This window comes from Trachurus trachurus, assembly GCF_905171665.1.
Source record: "Trachurus trachurus genome assembly, chromosome: 15".
NCBI lineage: Eukaryota > Metazoa > Chordata > Actinopteri > Carangiformes > Carangidae > Trachurus > Trachurus trachurus.
In genome coordinates this window covers 5101073-5117283 of record NC_139906.1, presented here as the reverse complement: position 1 = coordinate 5117283, position 16211 = coordinate 5101073, and the positions used below count along the sequence as shown (strand labels likewise).

The window sequence follows — 16211 nt, the reverse complement described above, 5'->3', positions numbered from 1 at the left end:
GTGTAACTTGTCGAAAAGAAACTTTATTGGTCACTAATACAGAAACACAAAGGACTACTGAGCATGCTCAAAACTCAGCTGATGACATCATAGCAACATGAGCGCATGGAGGCGGGGCTTATCTCTGCAGTTTATTTTCTAGTTTATTAGACGACTCGGAGAGAGAAACCGTTGTTGTTTCTCAGAGCGGCTTGATTTGATATCAGTGTCTCCATGAACAGGATTTGAATGTGTGAAGCTTGTGTGTGTGATAAGTGTGTGTGTTGTTTAGTATTTCTGAGTACTGTTGATCAGCGACTCCCTCTCCATCAGCAGCTCTCCGTATCTCTGCTGTAGCTCTCGCTCTCTCTCCATCTGCCGCTCCACATCTTCCCTCAGGCTCTGAAACAAATACACACAATTGATATCAAACCGTTTGCTGGTCACACTGAAAAACTAATTATTGCAAGGTAATCTGATAACATCATCCAGAGATCTTGATTATTAGATTGTATCTGAGATCTGAGCCACAGATCATTAAAGCAACACTATATACGGTAGTTTCTCAACTCACTGAAGGCACCATTCATCCTATTTGTTTTTCTACCACTTCCGTGAGTTTAGAAACATTATTTTAAGGTAAAGAAAACAGTATAGTGTTGCTTTAAACGGTCCATGTGAATTATTCCTTTGTTCAGAAACAACAGAACTGGAGAATTTTTCATTAAAAAAGGAGAAAATACAATACAAAACACTTCAAAAACTAACATTATTATGGAAAATACAGAGAAAATGTGATACGCAAATAATATTTATGGCTGTTCAAAGACCCTGAAGCCAGGTGTACCTCATAAAATGACAATTGAGGATATGACAGGTCAGCAAATTGTGGTAAAATACAAGTTTACATAACTGTAATGATGAATAATTTATCAAAATCAGATAATTTATTGTGTTTCTGGTCAATATGTTCATGAGAGTCGGTGAATGAGCCCAGCTGACAGGTGTGTGTGTGTGTTACCTCTTTTCTCCTGGGAATAGCTGTGTCCTCTTGTTTCTTCAGCTGAGTGAAGGTCTGCAGCTCTGTGGCCGCCTGCTCCACCTGGTGGACACAACGAGCATTACATCCAATCCAATACACTTTGGTAAACTTTTATTATTTTGGAAATGTGCTATAAATAATAAATCAAAGTGAGAGCATTACTGGTTAAACTATTATTACTATTAACCACGGTCACTTTAAGTCGGCAAATTGTGCTGCATCTCTCTCAAAAGAATGAATAAATGCGGAGATGAATGTGTGCACCTGTTCCCAGAGTTCCCCGTGCTGCTTCAGGAGCCCCAGCGCTCTGGACTGAAACCCTCCCAGCAGGATTTTCAGCTTCTTCTCCAGCTTGGCTGCTCTCCGGGCCTCGGCCGTCATGTGACCTCGGTTCACCTGCAGAGAGAAAGAGAGATGGAAAAATTCAGAGATCACAGCTCTGCAGGATTTAAAGCAGAACTATGCAGGATTTCGGCTGTAATTATTGTGGCTCAGAGTCACTGTGATGGTAGAGTGACCTGTTATGAGGTGAATGGGGTCTAGGCCAATGCGCTCACCCCCCCCACTGGCTGAAAACCGCACTTGCAAGATCAGTCCTCCGTCTCGGTGTAAATCTCATCAATGGATGGAACTATCGCGAGAAACTGCCTTACGGCAGTACGAGATAAGAACGCAGATGACGTCATGCATGTCATGAATCGTGATTGGTTTGAGTTCGGAAAGTCGGAGGAAACCATGGAAACATGTTTGTACTGATGAAGTTCGGCTTGTGGCTAACACGGAGCTAATGCTAACAGACACACACACACCATGGATCTTTTATAAGATAATGTAATACATCATGACACACACACACACGCCTTCGCGTTTTGGAACCTTTATTCATGTGTGTGTGTATGTCTGTGTCTTTGTGTCTTTGTCTGTGTGTGGCCGTATTAGCGTTAGCTCCGTGTTAGCATTAGCTCCGTATTAGCGTTAGCTCCGTGTTAGCATTAGCTCCGTGCTTAGCAAACACCGCTCTCTACCTTCAGCAGTAAACACAAGCACGTGTAGGGAGGGGGTGGAGGAGGTGGGGCGGCGAGTTTTTTTTTTACGACAGTGACATGTGCCTCCCAGAACTGTGGGGGAGCCCCGGAGAGGGAAAAAAAGAGAAACCAACGAAGGAGCGAGCTATTTCCGGCCAAGTTGCATAGTTCTGCTTTAACAGGTCCCAGCGTGGATCTTTTACTGTTCACACATCTCTGTAGTGTCTTCTCTTCTCACCTCCAGTTTTTTCTCAAAGCTTTCGATTCGGTCTTTCTTCGATGCCAGGTTTGCTCTGGTGTATCTGTTCTGAGCAGGGAGATATAAAACCTGCAGGGAGACGGAGACGGAGGAGGATTAAACACAGGGTTGATTTCATGTGAGAACAGATCCGTGATACATCTGGAACATCCACTAAAATACCGTAAATACTCCAAAAGAAGCCCCGAACTGTCCCGTCTTATATTAGAGACAGGCTACAAAGTTGGAAAATATTATCAAATCATTCTATTTTAGAAGTTTAATTAGCACACTGCAAAAACTCTTACCAAGAATATTTCTAGTGAAAACAAATCTCATTATACCTAAAATATGTATATTTATATTTACACATACACATACATAGTTATACATAAAAAAGTAGCTTGTTTTTAGACACTTTTTACTTATTTCAAGTCTATTTTCATTTGAAATAAGTAGAAAAATCTGATAGTGGAGCAAGTTTTTCTTTCTTATTACAAGCACAAAAAAAACATGCTTTCACTGGCAGATTTTTCTACTTATTTAAAGTGAAAATTAGTTTGAAACAAGTGAAAATGATCTAAAAACAAGTTGATTTTTAGGTGATGAGTCTTATTTAAAGTGGAAAGAGATTAGTTTTGACTAGAAATGAGACATTTATATATTTTTTTTATTGTTTTGCATTATTTATATTTATTTATAACTGCTCTTGCACTATTTATTTACTCATTGTTGTCATTTTAACTAGTGTTGTTTTTTATTATTACTTGCTTTTTAATGTTGCCGGAGGTATCATCACGGAGTAAGAATTTCATTGTACTGTGTGACGCTGTCTTCAGTATATATGACAATAAAGATTTGTGATTTTGACAAGAAATAAGACAAATATTCTTGGAAAGATTTTGAGTTTTTGCAGTGCACCAATTAAACTTCTAAATAAATGTGTGCATCTCGCTCTTTTCTTGGACTTTTATTTGAGAATATGGTAGTCCCTTAACCTGAGCAGACTAACATAAATAACATCTATCTACGCATCTTTACGAATCAGATTCTGTCAGTTCATATTCTGTAACTTTACATGAATAAACTGAGACAACAAAAATGAAATGCTCTGTTAAGTGTTCACAGGTCCAAACGTCCAGACGGTCTCACCTGTCCGTAGCACTCCTCCCACACCTGGCTGTAGGCCTCCATGCTCAGGTCGCCGTGGCCCATTCCTGCCTTCACCACCTCCATCTCTGTTGCCAGTATCGTCTTAGCCTGTCAACAAACAAACCACTGGTTCAGCTGCTGTGAAAACATCCTTTCACCAGCTCAAATTTAAGACCTTTTAAGACCATTATGGATGAAATTTAAGACCTATCATGACAAATAAAAAACATACAAAAGAAATGCAGAATCACAAAATTAGAAATTGATTGCAATATATAAGTTGTGTGTTAGGCTTGTTTGTAGTTGAAAATGCATTCAATAAAGCACAATGAAGTGTTGCAGGAGCATTTTATTGAGAATTTGCGGTAGCGAGCGCTCTATGATAACATTTTTCCCAAGGAGCACGCCTAAAGTGAACTATTTGGGGTAACACATTATTTAATTCACTGGCAACCAACAGGCAGATGGCTTTAAGCCTTGAATAATGTTAAGGGTCAAACATGACACATTTTTACATTTGAGAACAGTAAAAACATATTATGTTCATTAATATGCATTTCAAAGGAGGTTAAAGCAACTGGACTTAGTTATTTGTAATAACTAACTAAGTAACTACTTAACTACCTAACTAACTAAGTCCAGTTGCTTTCGATTTAACCTCCTTTGAAATACTATGACCTGGACAAATGAGAATATGCACAGGATTAATATGCATCGTCCCATTTCTTAAATAAATGAACTTGAAACTTAAATAGAACATGTGCAGAACACAAATTCATGTTCCTTGCGATGGGGATATCCAGACTAAACAGTACATGACCAAATATTCAGGTTAGAAAAGGAGAAACCCAGGGGTCATTTTCAGGTTTTTAAAAAACAGAATATGAGCATATTCTGGATTTTAAAAAGGGTTATTGGTGTTTACATGGCTGTGCGCAACCGGATTATTGCTAAAATTGCGGTTATGAAAGGGTTACTGACTGCATGTAAACGTAGTCACTATGACAGAGTCTCAGGTTAATGCTGAACCAATCAGGTAATAATGAATCACCTGATCCATGTCCTCTGTGCTGATGGTCTTGTAGGGGTGCGTCTCCAGGTAGGAGATGTGCGAAGCGTTGTTGGATGTGGAGGCGGGGCCTCTGGTTTTGCCACGCAGAAGCTGATTGGCTGCACTGGACGACGGGTGGTGCAGGCAGTCGTAGTGCAGCATGGTGATCATCTCCTGCTTGATCAGCTCCTCGGCCAACAGGAGGTCGGCGAGCGGCTCGATGGAGGCGGGACGGAGGACGGACTCGTTCACCTGCAGAGAACGAAGACTCGGCGTTATAACGACACAATCATTTTAGTTCAATGGGCCTGTCCCATGTCTCCACACTTGGCTTCAGTGCGCTTGGTTACGCACACACTTTGGTGACGTTTTGCCAGCAGCAACGTATATTTGCATAAATTGTGTGCAAGTATTAAGTGGCCAAGCGTGTGGGGGGATATTTAAAAGCAATCAGGACATACTTGACAAGTGCAGCCTGTGCCATTGCGCACAGTAGCACAACTACAACACACACACAGCACAGCAACAGTTTTAATAAACAGTGCTGCTGGATCACAGTCTCATCCACTCCAAAAGTGTCTCTATGCGAGAAGATAAGATTAATTAAAAGATTAGATAAGATTCAAATCTTGTGTAAGCCCAACTCCGTAAGTAAATAAAACAAACAAGAAAAACGAATAAAATAAAATAAAAACATGAACAGAGCATGGTGAATATAAAATATGGCATTAAAAAGTCATAATTATGAGATATAAAGTTAATTTCATTTTATTGAAATTAATTCAATCGCATTTCCTAAACGTGGCTTGTGGCTCCCGGTGACGGCAGACTTCACCGTGGTGCATTGTGGGATTTATACTTGGCCAAATGCCGCTCCGATGCGGTCTTACCATAAGTGTGGGTAAAGTGCAAATCAAGCGCGCTGCACTTTCGGTCGTTGGAGAAATGTGACACACTTGCGCACTTACACTAAACCCATGAACGCGCACGCCAAGCGCCCAAGTGTGTAAGTGTGACTGTGTGTGCATATTGGGACAGGCCCAGAGTCACAATTATCGTCAGCTTCTTCAGGAAGTGAGTGTGTTACCTCGGTGGGTCGGGGGAGGCTCCTCTGAACAGACGTGTGTCGCAGCTTCAGCTCCTTCTCTCTCTCTGCCTCGCGCACCGCCTGATACACACACACACAATAATAATAAACCTTCAATCTGTCGAGCTTTTAACACTTGAAAAAGGTTCATCATTTGTTTGTTTGTTTGTTTGTGTGCAGACCTGTTTGCGCGACTCTATGTCGGCCGAGTCCTCGACGAACCCGGTTTCCGTTTCCGTTTCCTCCAGTTCTTTCTCTGCGTTTTCTGGGAGAACGATCTCAAAGTCGTTCTTGGGAGCAGGAAGCGACAGCAGCCCCTGTCTGAGCTGCTGCAGGCTCTCCCTTTGCTGTGGGCGAGAAGATAGACCATATCCATTATTTACCTCATACACTTACTCTGAAATGTGTCTGAAATTGTGATTCTGAACAACAAAACATGTGACAGGACCTTTTATTTAGATGTTATTTGTATCAGAAGTATCTAGTTATGCCTCTCTCGTGCTGTCCTTTATTGACTAATTGCCTTTCTTTAACCAATAATCTTTTTAAATGACTGTCTTCTGCCTCTCCTTTTAACTGTTGCTGTTTGGGAACCTGAATCTCTCTATGGGGATAAATAAAGGTTTCAATCAATCAATCAATACCACAAACATTACATAGTATCAGAAAACTTGTTTAAGATGTTTAAATTCCAGCTGTTTTGAGTTGAGTTGTATATTTACAGTCTTACATCAATTAATCAATCAAATTTTATTTATGTAGCACCTTTCAAAGCAAATAAATGCCGTTCAAAGTGCATTTTGATTGAGAAAAAAAATACTATATATAAGAAATGAAACAAGAAGAATGCACAAAACAACAAAAAAATATAGGAATAGTAAAATAAATAAATAAAAAGAACATGTGTGTAATGTATGTGTGTGTGTGTTTACCATGTGTTTGGCGAACGTGGGGTCGGCCAGCTGCTCCTCACTGTTAATATTCAGTTTGTCTCTCAGAGGCGTGCGGGCGGGGGTCAAACCCGGGGTCACGACCCCGCGTGGTGTCATGGCGCCACCGGCCTGAGGCGTCATGCCCTCGGCGCCCTGGGAGCCTCCGGGAGTTCTGTTCAGAGGAGACGAGACCATGAGTGTTGTTGGTGTGTTTTTATTATCACGTGTTGCATTGTGTTGTGTCGGAGCGGAGGAAGGGTGAGATCGTCTCTGACCTGAACGGTGTGGTGAGGACCGTGTTGGGGGTTTGAACCTGCTGCCGCTGAGGCGTCACGCCGCTGAAGTCGCTCTCGTGCAGCGGCGTGTTGAGGCCGCCCTTCAGAGGAGTATCGATGTTGGTCAGAGCCATCAGGTTCTGGGCTTCCTGGAGACACACACACACACACACACACACACACACACACACACACACACACACACAGCAGCTTTATTTATACAGCACAACATTTCATACCAACTCAATGTGCTTCACATAAAAACAAAACATTTAACAGTAAGAACTTTTAGAGGCAAATGCAGAGACTGCTTGCTGAAAAGCTGTCCCTGAAGGCAACGCGCATCAGCGGTTTTGCCTGAATTTACCTCTAAAACAACTCTGTCTGGTAACGTTGTGTTATTATCTCATAGCGTGGTGAATGTGCAGCTCACAACTTGTCCACCAGAGCGTTGTGGAGTTGTTGGATTGTGTATTTGATGAGTTTGATGAGAGAAACCAAGAAATCCCATGAGCCTCCGTAGCGTAGCTCTGAGCAGCTCACGGCTCTGCTCTGCCGTTCTAAAAATAGCTTGCACCGACAATTAAAGGTAACGAACCTACTGCTATGACTATAGGGATTATGGCAATGGGCCAATTTGCCAAAATGTTGAACTATCCCTTTAAGAACCGGGGTGATGTGCTCTTATCTCTTTGTTCTGGTTAAAACTGGAGCTGCAGCTGTTTGTCGACTGGAGACAAAGATTAACTTGTGCTCACATACTCTGAGTGTGTGTGTGTGTGTGTGTGTGTTACCTGTAGTATCCTGTCCTGGGCAGCGGGGGTGCGTGGGGTACGCAGCCCCGTTGCCATGGTGTTGGTGACGCTGTACTCCGACAGCAGGGTGGACGAGGCCGAGTTGCCGCTCTCGCTCTCCTCGGCAGCTTGACGGGCGACCTCGCTGGCCACGCCCAGTTTGACCACTTCCTCCAACTCAGCATCACTGATCTATGAGGAGAAAACAAATGGAAATCATAAATCAATACAGCGATCGATCCGAGTTTGAACCGTCGGCATCGGTCGGTTGGATTCATCAAACGCTGGATTTGAAGTTTTTACCTGCGGGGCGGGTAAAACCAGCTTGGAGCGCTTCTTGGTGAACTCGGCCACTCCGCTGGTCTGGAGGATGGCGGACGGCAGGTCGCTCTCCTTCTTCTTCTTGATCTTCTGTTTATCTTTCTTCCTGTCTCTCTCCTCGCGCTCACTACACACACACACACAAACGACACAGGTTATCAATGAGGTCGATACATTTATAGATCCAGTGTACAACAGTTGTGATTGTTTCCTTTGTTAATGTATTTGTGCATATGTGTATCTCTTGTTTCTATGGAAGCGTATTATTGCATTCACATGAGTAATTTATTTTTTGGTTTGTTTTTTCGGGGTAATTTTTTCTGTTTTTCTGACTAATTCTTTTCTGCATTGCTTCATTTTCCAGACCAACGGCTCGAACACAAGCATCCACTTCACTCAAACTTTTCCCGGGGCAAGCTACACATCCGGAATTGTATAACAAACAGCCTTCAAAATAAAAGTACTACTCAAAATAACAATGAGTAAAGTCGCTTTCTTTTACATTGCGTTAGCAGGGATGCAAACGGGTCAGGACCAAAAAAGAGAGGAATTGTCTGGCGGGCGGGGGGGGGGGGGGGGGCCTCACCATTAACAATATCACAGAAAAGTCAATTTCCAGTAGTTCAACCCCAACCAAGTATTGAGTGCATATAGATGGACAGTTTTCAGAAGGCCAACATTTCTAGATTAAAAATGCTTTAAAAAAATAAAAACCATTGCAATATTTCAATTTTGGAGATACTGATTTTTAGGTCTTCACTGAATGTTAGTCATATACTATTAAAATAAACAGAAGAAATAAAGACATGGGATTTAACATCCCATTCAGTGTGTAATGGACATATAGGTCTATATAATGTGTTAGTTTCACTTTAATTGAACACATTCTACATCGCGGAGGCGACGTCTCTCCTTCACCGTAGAAACGGGGCAGAGCTCTGAAACGGGGCAGAGCTCCGTGGGAGACACCTGCCTGACACAGCAACGGACATGCACGGGGGGAAAACGGCGGCGCCGTCGCACCGAATGCACGCGGATACGCGCCGCTTTGGGTAACGAGCGCGCACGTCGCGTCTACATTGGAGGTGAATAGGAAGGATGTTACCAGTGTAATCAGAGACAACCATGAATGAGTTGTCGCACACACTGAGGTGAGCAGCAGAGCGGCCGCACCGTGACCACGGTCCGCTCCAGCTGCCTGGTGTCCCCATTACGCACCACGCGTCTTTTCAGTCACTTGTCCAAGTTCTCCTTCACTGTTTTTTTTTTCGAGACAACACTCATTCTCTCTCTCTCTTTTACCGGCGGTGTCAGCTGATGTGCACATCTGCAGCAACCCAAACAAATGCACATGTTACTGTTGACTGGCTCTATTCCAGCCACATGATTGGTTCGGCGCGGTGGAAATCTCATTATCATTGGTTATTTGTATTGTCTGCCAAAACATGGATGAATGAAACCTGTCGACCACGTCTCATATTTCTATCGAGGAAAAGTTATTTCACAATTTATAGACACAACACCGACAAGCACTGGGAGCCGCATGTTGCAGTGACGTTATATAGGCTATTAAAAAAAATAATCCGCAAATAATAAACCGACGAAAAGGTGCAATTTGCCACTTAACTTCTTGTCGATGTATTATTTGCGGGGGCTTTCGGGGGATCTGCTGACGGTGGAGGATCTGGGACTGATTGACTGTGGACCACCACCAGTCTGATCAGGTCCATCACAGCACAGCAGCTGCAGCTCTGCCCCGCTGTCACATGACGCATATCAGCGCAATCTGTTTACATTAAACCGACATCAGGAGAATAATGAGAATTAGCCTATGATTTAAAAAATATATATTTGTTTCGAATTTTGGCCCCTGGATCATGATTTTTTTGGGGCGCATTCTTGGTAAAAAAAAAATCCTCTAAAAAAAAAAGACAGTTGGGATGCATAATGTGTCTCATAACAGTATACTGTGCGTCACGTTATCGTCCCCCCCCTCTGTACTGAGCTGGCCGGTACTGGGTAGGCTATAGCGTCCTGCTGATCACCGCGCTGAGGCACCGGCCGGTCTGAGCTGCGTTCATGTGCCGACTTTAAAACTCTCCAGTCAGTGACCTGGTGGCGGCTGTTTTGGTCGTCAGCATTTTATCCACGCAGCGACCGTCCACGGCTTAGTGGTGTTTTATTCTAGGGGTCGGTGGTGGCTGTGAGACAGCAGCGGCTCCACGGTGAGAGGGGGGGGGGCAGCTTCTGCTCACCTGACGACGCCGCGACGGCGGCGTTTGGCTTCAGTGTCTCGGACTTCCAGAGCAGCTACAGCGCAGCGTTGTGACCTCAACCATGGTTGGTGAGAGCAGAAATGTTGTTGTAGGCCTGTGCATATTCTCATTTGTCCAGGTCATAGTATTTCAAAGGAGGTTAAATCGAAAGCAACTGGACTTATACTGAGTCTCCACACCAGTTAGTTGGTCCAGTCCCAGCCTGGTCAGATGCTACATGAACTGATGAAGCCTCATGGATGAGAGGTGAAACGTCTTCCTAGACAAATAACTAAGTCCAGTTGAACCTCCTTTGAAAAAAAAAAAAAAAAAGTTGTTGGCGGGCTCGTGAATTTTTTTTGAAACGAGTGAAAACGAGCGATAAATCGCATTTCTCGCGTATCTCGCGTTTGGTTGCGCGTAAAAGCTCGCGCGAAAAAAAAGCGTTCCTCGTGTTTGTGTGGGAAGCCCCTGTGGGTCTTCCCACCAAACACGATGAAATAGACGAAGACGCGAAGGTCCCGTCGCCATAAAAGAATCGCGTGTATTGCGTCGCAAAAAAAAAAAGTCGCGTATACCGCGTCTCGCGCCTAATCGCGTCTTTGCGTCACGGCCTTTTACACCGCGGACGTAACGAATAAACGGTGACGGTGTGAACGAACAACATAGAACAGGACCAGACGTGCGTTGTTTCCTCTTTTCACCTACAGCTCCACTCTCTCTTACTTACACTAACTACTGTTATTGTTGAGAGCAGAGAATTGTGGGATTTGTAGTTTTGGACCAATCGCAGGTTGTGCTCTTTCTTTTTTGTGATTTTCCCGGTTCACACATGTCTTTTTTTTTTAGGGGCAAATGCGAGTGAAATGCTCGCCCATGGTGGGCATAAGAAAATTTAAGACCTGTCTAAAATTATTTAAGACTTGAACACAATAATTCAACAAATTTAAGACATTTTAAGGCCTAAAAGTGTGTAATGGACATAGCCTATATAATGTGTTAGTTTCACTTTAATTGAACACATTCTACATCGCGGAGGCGACGTCTCTCCTTCACCTCTGAAACGGGGCAGAGCTCCGTGGGAGACACCTGCCTGACACAGTAATGTACGTACCGACTGCACGCGGATACGCGCCGCTTTGGGTAACGAGCGCGCACGTCGCGCGTCAACATTGGAGGTCGGCAGTTATCAGTATGATCAGAAACCATGAATGAGTTCGCCTCAGTTTCACGTGATTGTCACTGTCAGCCTGTTAGAAAAACATTTTACTGACCCCAGCTGAGACGCTGAGACCCCCCCCCCCCTCAAAACAAAATCTCTTCGGATCTGAATGATTCACACAAGTCACCTAATTGGTCATGAAAAAAGCGAGTTTCGCTTTTCGGCGCGCTGTTTGCATCCCTGTTAACATACATCCATGGATATGCTGCTCCACAAAAAATACAGTCTTATTTTCACTGTGTTCCCAGTAAATTCAGATTTATATTGAAAGGAAACTACCTGTTATTACAGAACTCCACGTCACTCAGAACAGTCTCATGTAGCACCTTTATTTTGAAATCAGTCCTTACATTACTTGCAGGTGGGAGCTTCTCATTGGATTTTGAAATCTCAATAGCTAAGTCAGAAAAAAATTACCCCGAAAAACAGAAAAAATTATGTAAAAAACAAACCAAAAAATAAATTACTCAAGTGAATGCAATGCGCTTCCGTATGTGTCTGTGTATTTACTGTATGTTTGTATTGAGTCTCTTGTGTGTTATACAAGCTGTGTGTGTGTGTGTGTGTGTGTGTGTGTGTGTGAGTGATGTTACTGACTTGCGCAGCTCTCCGTCCAGGTGCTGTTGTCTGAGTCGTTTGAAGTTTGGCTCCAGAGCGTTGTACTCCTCCATGCTGGTGTCATAGAAACCCTTCAAATCAAAAGGACATGATTAATACTGCCGATTAAAAACAGGAACCTCACACTGTTTAGTAATTATTTAGTAACTATTAATGCAGCTCTGTGTTTTTTTTTTTTTTTTTTTTACCGGTGCAGGTTTCTTCTGAAAGGGGATTTCAGCGTTGTAGTCCACTCCTCTCTTCTTCTTCCTCTTCTTCTGAACATCGATTCCTGCTGCTCTCAGCTCCCTGCGCTTCTGCAGAGCGGCCAACCGTCTGCAAGCAGCGCATCAAGGACAGAGAGTCAATTATACAGTATATGGGCCGTTTTAAAAGCATTAGAGTTGATAAAATGTACATTTTGTATTCATGTTGGTTTTCTGTCATTTAAAATCACATTTGAACCTTTTTTTTTAACAAAAGTAAGACTGAATGTCCTGAAAATGTCCAATGGTGTAAACACAAAAGAATGATAAATATGCAACATCAAATATCTTACCACCTATTGTGGATTTAAATGTACTTATAAAAAAATATACTTTCTTCTGAACAACTTCTTCTTTTTGCTGTGTTTCTGTATTTAAATTTTTATGCATATAAGCAACACTGAGCAGGACATGTCTTAAAAACACAGTTAAAAATGAATGCAACAAATACTGTGAAATCTGTCATGAAACATAGTGTTGCATTGCAAAAGTGAATTTACATTATTCTACATTTGAGTCCAGATTTATTTTCCTCTATATAGTCAGATTTTTAGGAAAATACACCACTTGACATTAGGTTGCATCACGTCATTGACCCCTATTCTTTGACAGCATGTTAGCAGCTTTGTAAGTAAGAAAACCAAAGAAGGTATCACAGTAAAACAAAACAATATATGTGTGTGTGTGTGTGAACTGACCTGGCCTCCTCCAGCTGTTTCTCTCTGGCCTTCCTCTTGGCCTTCTTGCCCTGGGTGTTGGCCAGTCGAGCCCTGGCCTCCGACAGCATCTCCAACTCATCTGTGAGAAGAGACAGACACAAATGGAGAAAAAAAAGGATTAAAAAAAATCAATAAATGCAGGTGTAAAAGAAGGAACATAAATCCCATAAATCAGATGCCATTCAAGCTCCTTCGTTATAACATCGTCGTCATGTGATCGTACCTTCGTCCATGTCCACAGGGTCGGGTCTGGCAGGTTTGGTCTCAGGATTGGGGTCGATCTCTCCTGGCTTCAGCTTCCTGGGGTCGTCGCCCACCTCCTCCTCATTGTCTCTTTGTGCTGCTTTATCTCTGTACACACACACACACAAAAGCATTTAAATCATAAAACAACTATAATTTAACAAAAAAAACTAAAAGTGCTTCTGCATGACTGTGTGTCAGGGTGTATTGATCCGTACAGCAGGTATTCGTAGTGCTCCAGACACTGGGCCGCCGTGCGTCCTATGATGGGAGCGATGGTCCTCCACTGCGTCGGCATCAGCTTGGCCAGATGCAGCAGCTTCTCCTCCTCTTCTCGGGACCATTCTGTCTTCTTGATGCTCGGGTCCAGCCACTCGTACCTGCACACAAACGTACATCAGTCTTAATTGTCATCTTAATTTTGCAAGAAGAAAAGTTTGCACAGAAGAAGAAATACGTACAGAGGGAACATAAATATATGAAAACGTACTGCTGTCAAGTGTAGGACGGTTTCTAAAGACAATTTAATAATAATAAAAATTGTCTATCATCTCATGTGTCGGTCTCTAACTCACCATCTGGCTTTACACTGTTTGGCAGACTTGCGGTGAAGCAGGGAAGCGATACGAGACCACTGGTTTTTCCCATATTTCATCACCGCTGCCTTGAGGATCTCATCCTGGAGAAATGGGCAGATCAGAAGAGAGAGACATGGGTAAATTGTTCTAAAAGCCTTTATTCTAGTCAAGCACAGGGGAAGTCCAGACAACCAGAAATCTATTAGTGATCTAGAGCTGAAATGATTGATCAAACAGTTTATTGAATGACAGAATTCAGCATTTATATGTTATAGCAGACATTTTAAATTGTTCACAGCTCTTAACATCCCATTAATAGACAAGTCCCTGAACACAGATGTCATCAACCAGAAGCTCAGGAGGCTCTGGTCCTTTGACATCTGCAGTGAAAAGCTGCAGACTCCCCCTAAATGGGGGTATTTTGCCCATGAAATTTAAGGCAATGCAAATAAATGTTTCATCTACTTGCGAATGTGCAACCAGTAAAATTTCTGGTCTTTTTTTTAAATGTATTATGTTACACTGGTGAAACATGGAAGGGGCGACTCAAAGAATCTGGACTATCAGGCCAATGTGTGTGAGGATCATAGATGAAAAGGAAATGTTAATATTTACTTTGCAAGTCAATTTACAGTGTGTGCCTCTAAATTTTCTGCTTGCACTCCTAAGATTTTAAGTTAGGGGCCACTAACCTAGTAAAAAAAAAAGGTAGCCCGGAGTCCTGAAGTAAAATGAACAAATGTACTATACTACTTTTTTTATCCATCAGTTTTTCTATTAATTTCAGTTACACATATAAAGTATTTTAGTTAAATCAATGCAGTAACTGACAGCAACGGAATAGAAATTCAGTGCAGAGCAGCTTGTTTATGTCTGCATGATTGCAATGCTTGTGACTTTTTGTTCATAACAAATGAAGTGCGTATTTCTAAAACGGTTCATGTAGCCTAATACATTTGATTCAGAGAAAACGTCCATTTAAAGCTGCGTCAGACGATAATGTAATCAATCAATGTTTTATAGCCCCGCTGCAGTGACCCTGTGGTTTCATATGGGCCCAGGAAATTAACCCGCTTCGCCCGTTTCGTTTGCCAATCAAGCCTTTCTCCAAAAACATCATAAACACAGATTATTAGCGACAGACAATTATGAATAACGCCCGTGTATGTCAAAGGTAAGATAAACACAACTTCACAGAAACAGTAACTCAACTCTTGACACAGTTTGCAGCAAAGTGAATGAAGCAAAACTCGCTAAGAGAGGAGCTAAGTTAGCCGTTAGCATCGAGCTAACTCAGACCCCATTGGTTTACTATGGCAGGTTAGCACGGAGCTAACGCAGCTAGCTCCATGTAAACACACAACGTACCTCCGTGTTGCGCCAGACGCCTCCCTTTATCATAATACGCGGCATCTTGGCAGCTCGTTGCGCTCACTTCCCGCTGCAGAAATGTTATATCTCACTCCCCAGCCGCTCCGGAGACAAGTGGCGTTAAAACTATTTCACTAAAACAAACAAAAACTTATACACAGCGACGACAACAACCACCACCACCACACAACTGCAACGGAGTAACGAACGTGCACTGCAACAGCGCCGGAAACTTGTGTCGTAGAATTCGACGGGACCGCCGCAATGCATTGTGGGTACTAGGCGACCGGTGTTACAACGAAATATGTCCGCTTCCAGTTTAAATGTTTCCCCTCGCTATTTTCCCCCCGTTACCACTACGGTTGTTTTATTACAGCGTTTAATACGATAATAATAATAATAATAATAAGTTCTTACAATCTATTCATACTTCCCAGTTAGTGATTTTAGTTAGCTCCGCGAAAACTGTTAGCCACGATGGGAAAACTATTCGAGGGGGGAACAAACTTTTGCGTAACACCAGCAGATGTAGCTAGCTGCCTCAAATGACTTGTTTGCTTTCCATTCACCATTCATTAAATTTACAGTTGTAATGTTCTGTATTTAATACAGAAAATTACAACTGTAAATTTGCTAAATAATGACAATTTCTGGTACAGAATAATCTAAACATTTTCCTCCTTTTGGTGGTCACCTAATTTTGAAACGACAAGGCCAACAAAAGCAGACAAATTTAATGGAAATATGATGATAAATATTCAAACAAATAATAATATATTTTTTTCAAATACATAAATTGGTAGGCTATTACAGTATGATTGTAATATGCTAGTGGACCTTTTATAACTGACCTTTTATAACTTGCTGCAAATTCAATTTATTATAACTTTATTTAGTAGTACTGGTCCTGAGAGATAGTCTGATGTTTGTTTAGCTGAAATAAACAGAATACAGATCATATTTAGTCTATATAAGCAAATTTCTCATACTGTTTATGTATGGAGTAGCCTATATGTAATATGCACTGCAGGGTGCTTCAGGTAGGCTATTTATTATGCCAATGA

At 42.3% G+C, this 16211-nt stretch overlaps 1 protein-coding gene across 1 annotated transcript; it reads right to left on the bottom strand.

Moving 5' to 3' along the window:
• Nucleotides 1–3: 3 nt before the first annotated feature.
• Nucleotides 4–15374, bottom strand: cdc5l (CDC5 cell division cycle 5-like (S. pombe)). Its single transcript, XM_083987676.1, has 19 exons — nucleotides 15145–15374; nucleotides 13774–13877; nucleotides 13417–13578; nucleotides 13179–13306; nucleotides 12935–13034; nucleotides 12180–12306; nucleotides 11971–12062; nucleotides 7879–8023; nucleotides 7576–7767; nucleotides 6782–6930; nucleotides 6507–6678; nucleotides 5757–5921; nucleotides 5575–5655; nucleotides 4488–4739; nucleotides 3437–3544; nucleotides 2285–2374; nucleotides 1286–1417; nucleotides 1001–1081; nucleotides 4–381 (listed from the first exon to the last, which is right to left on the bottom strand). Exons 1-19 carry the CDS (start codon nucleotides 15187–15189, stop codon nucleotides 268–270), a joined length of 2439 nt encoding a protein of 812 aa, XP_083843802.1. The 5' UTR covers nucleotides 15190–15374; the 3' UTR covers nucleotides 4–267.
• Between the last annotated feature and the right edge of the window lie 837 nt (nucleotides 15375–16211).

Coding starts and splice junctions, on each gene's coding strand:
- cdc5l (XM_083987676.1), bottom strand. CDS start 15,189: ATGCCGCGTATTATGATAAAGGGAGGCGTCTGGCGCAACACGGAG. Junction 6,931..7,575: donor CCCAGGACAGGATACTACAG/GTAACACACACA, acceptor GTGTGTCTCCAG/GAAGCCCAGAACCTGATGGC. Junction 1,082..1,285: donor ACGGGGAACTCTGGGAACAG/GTGCACACATTC, acceptor TGTGTCCACCAG/GTGGAGCAGGCGGCCACAGA.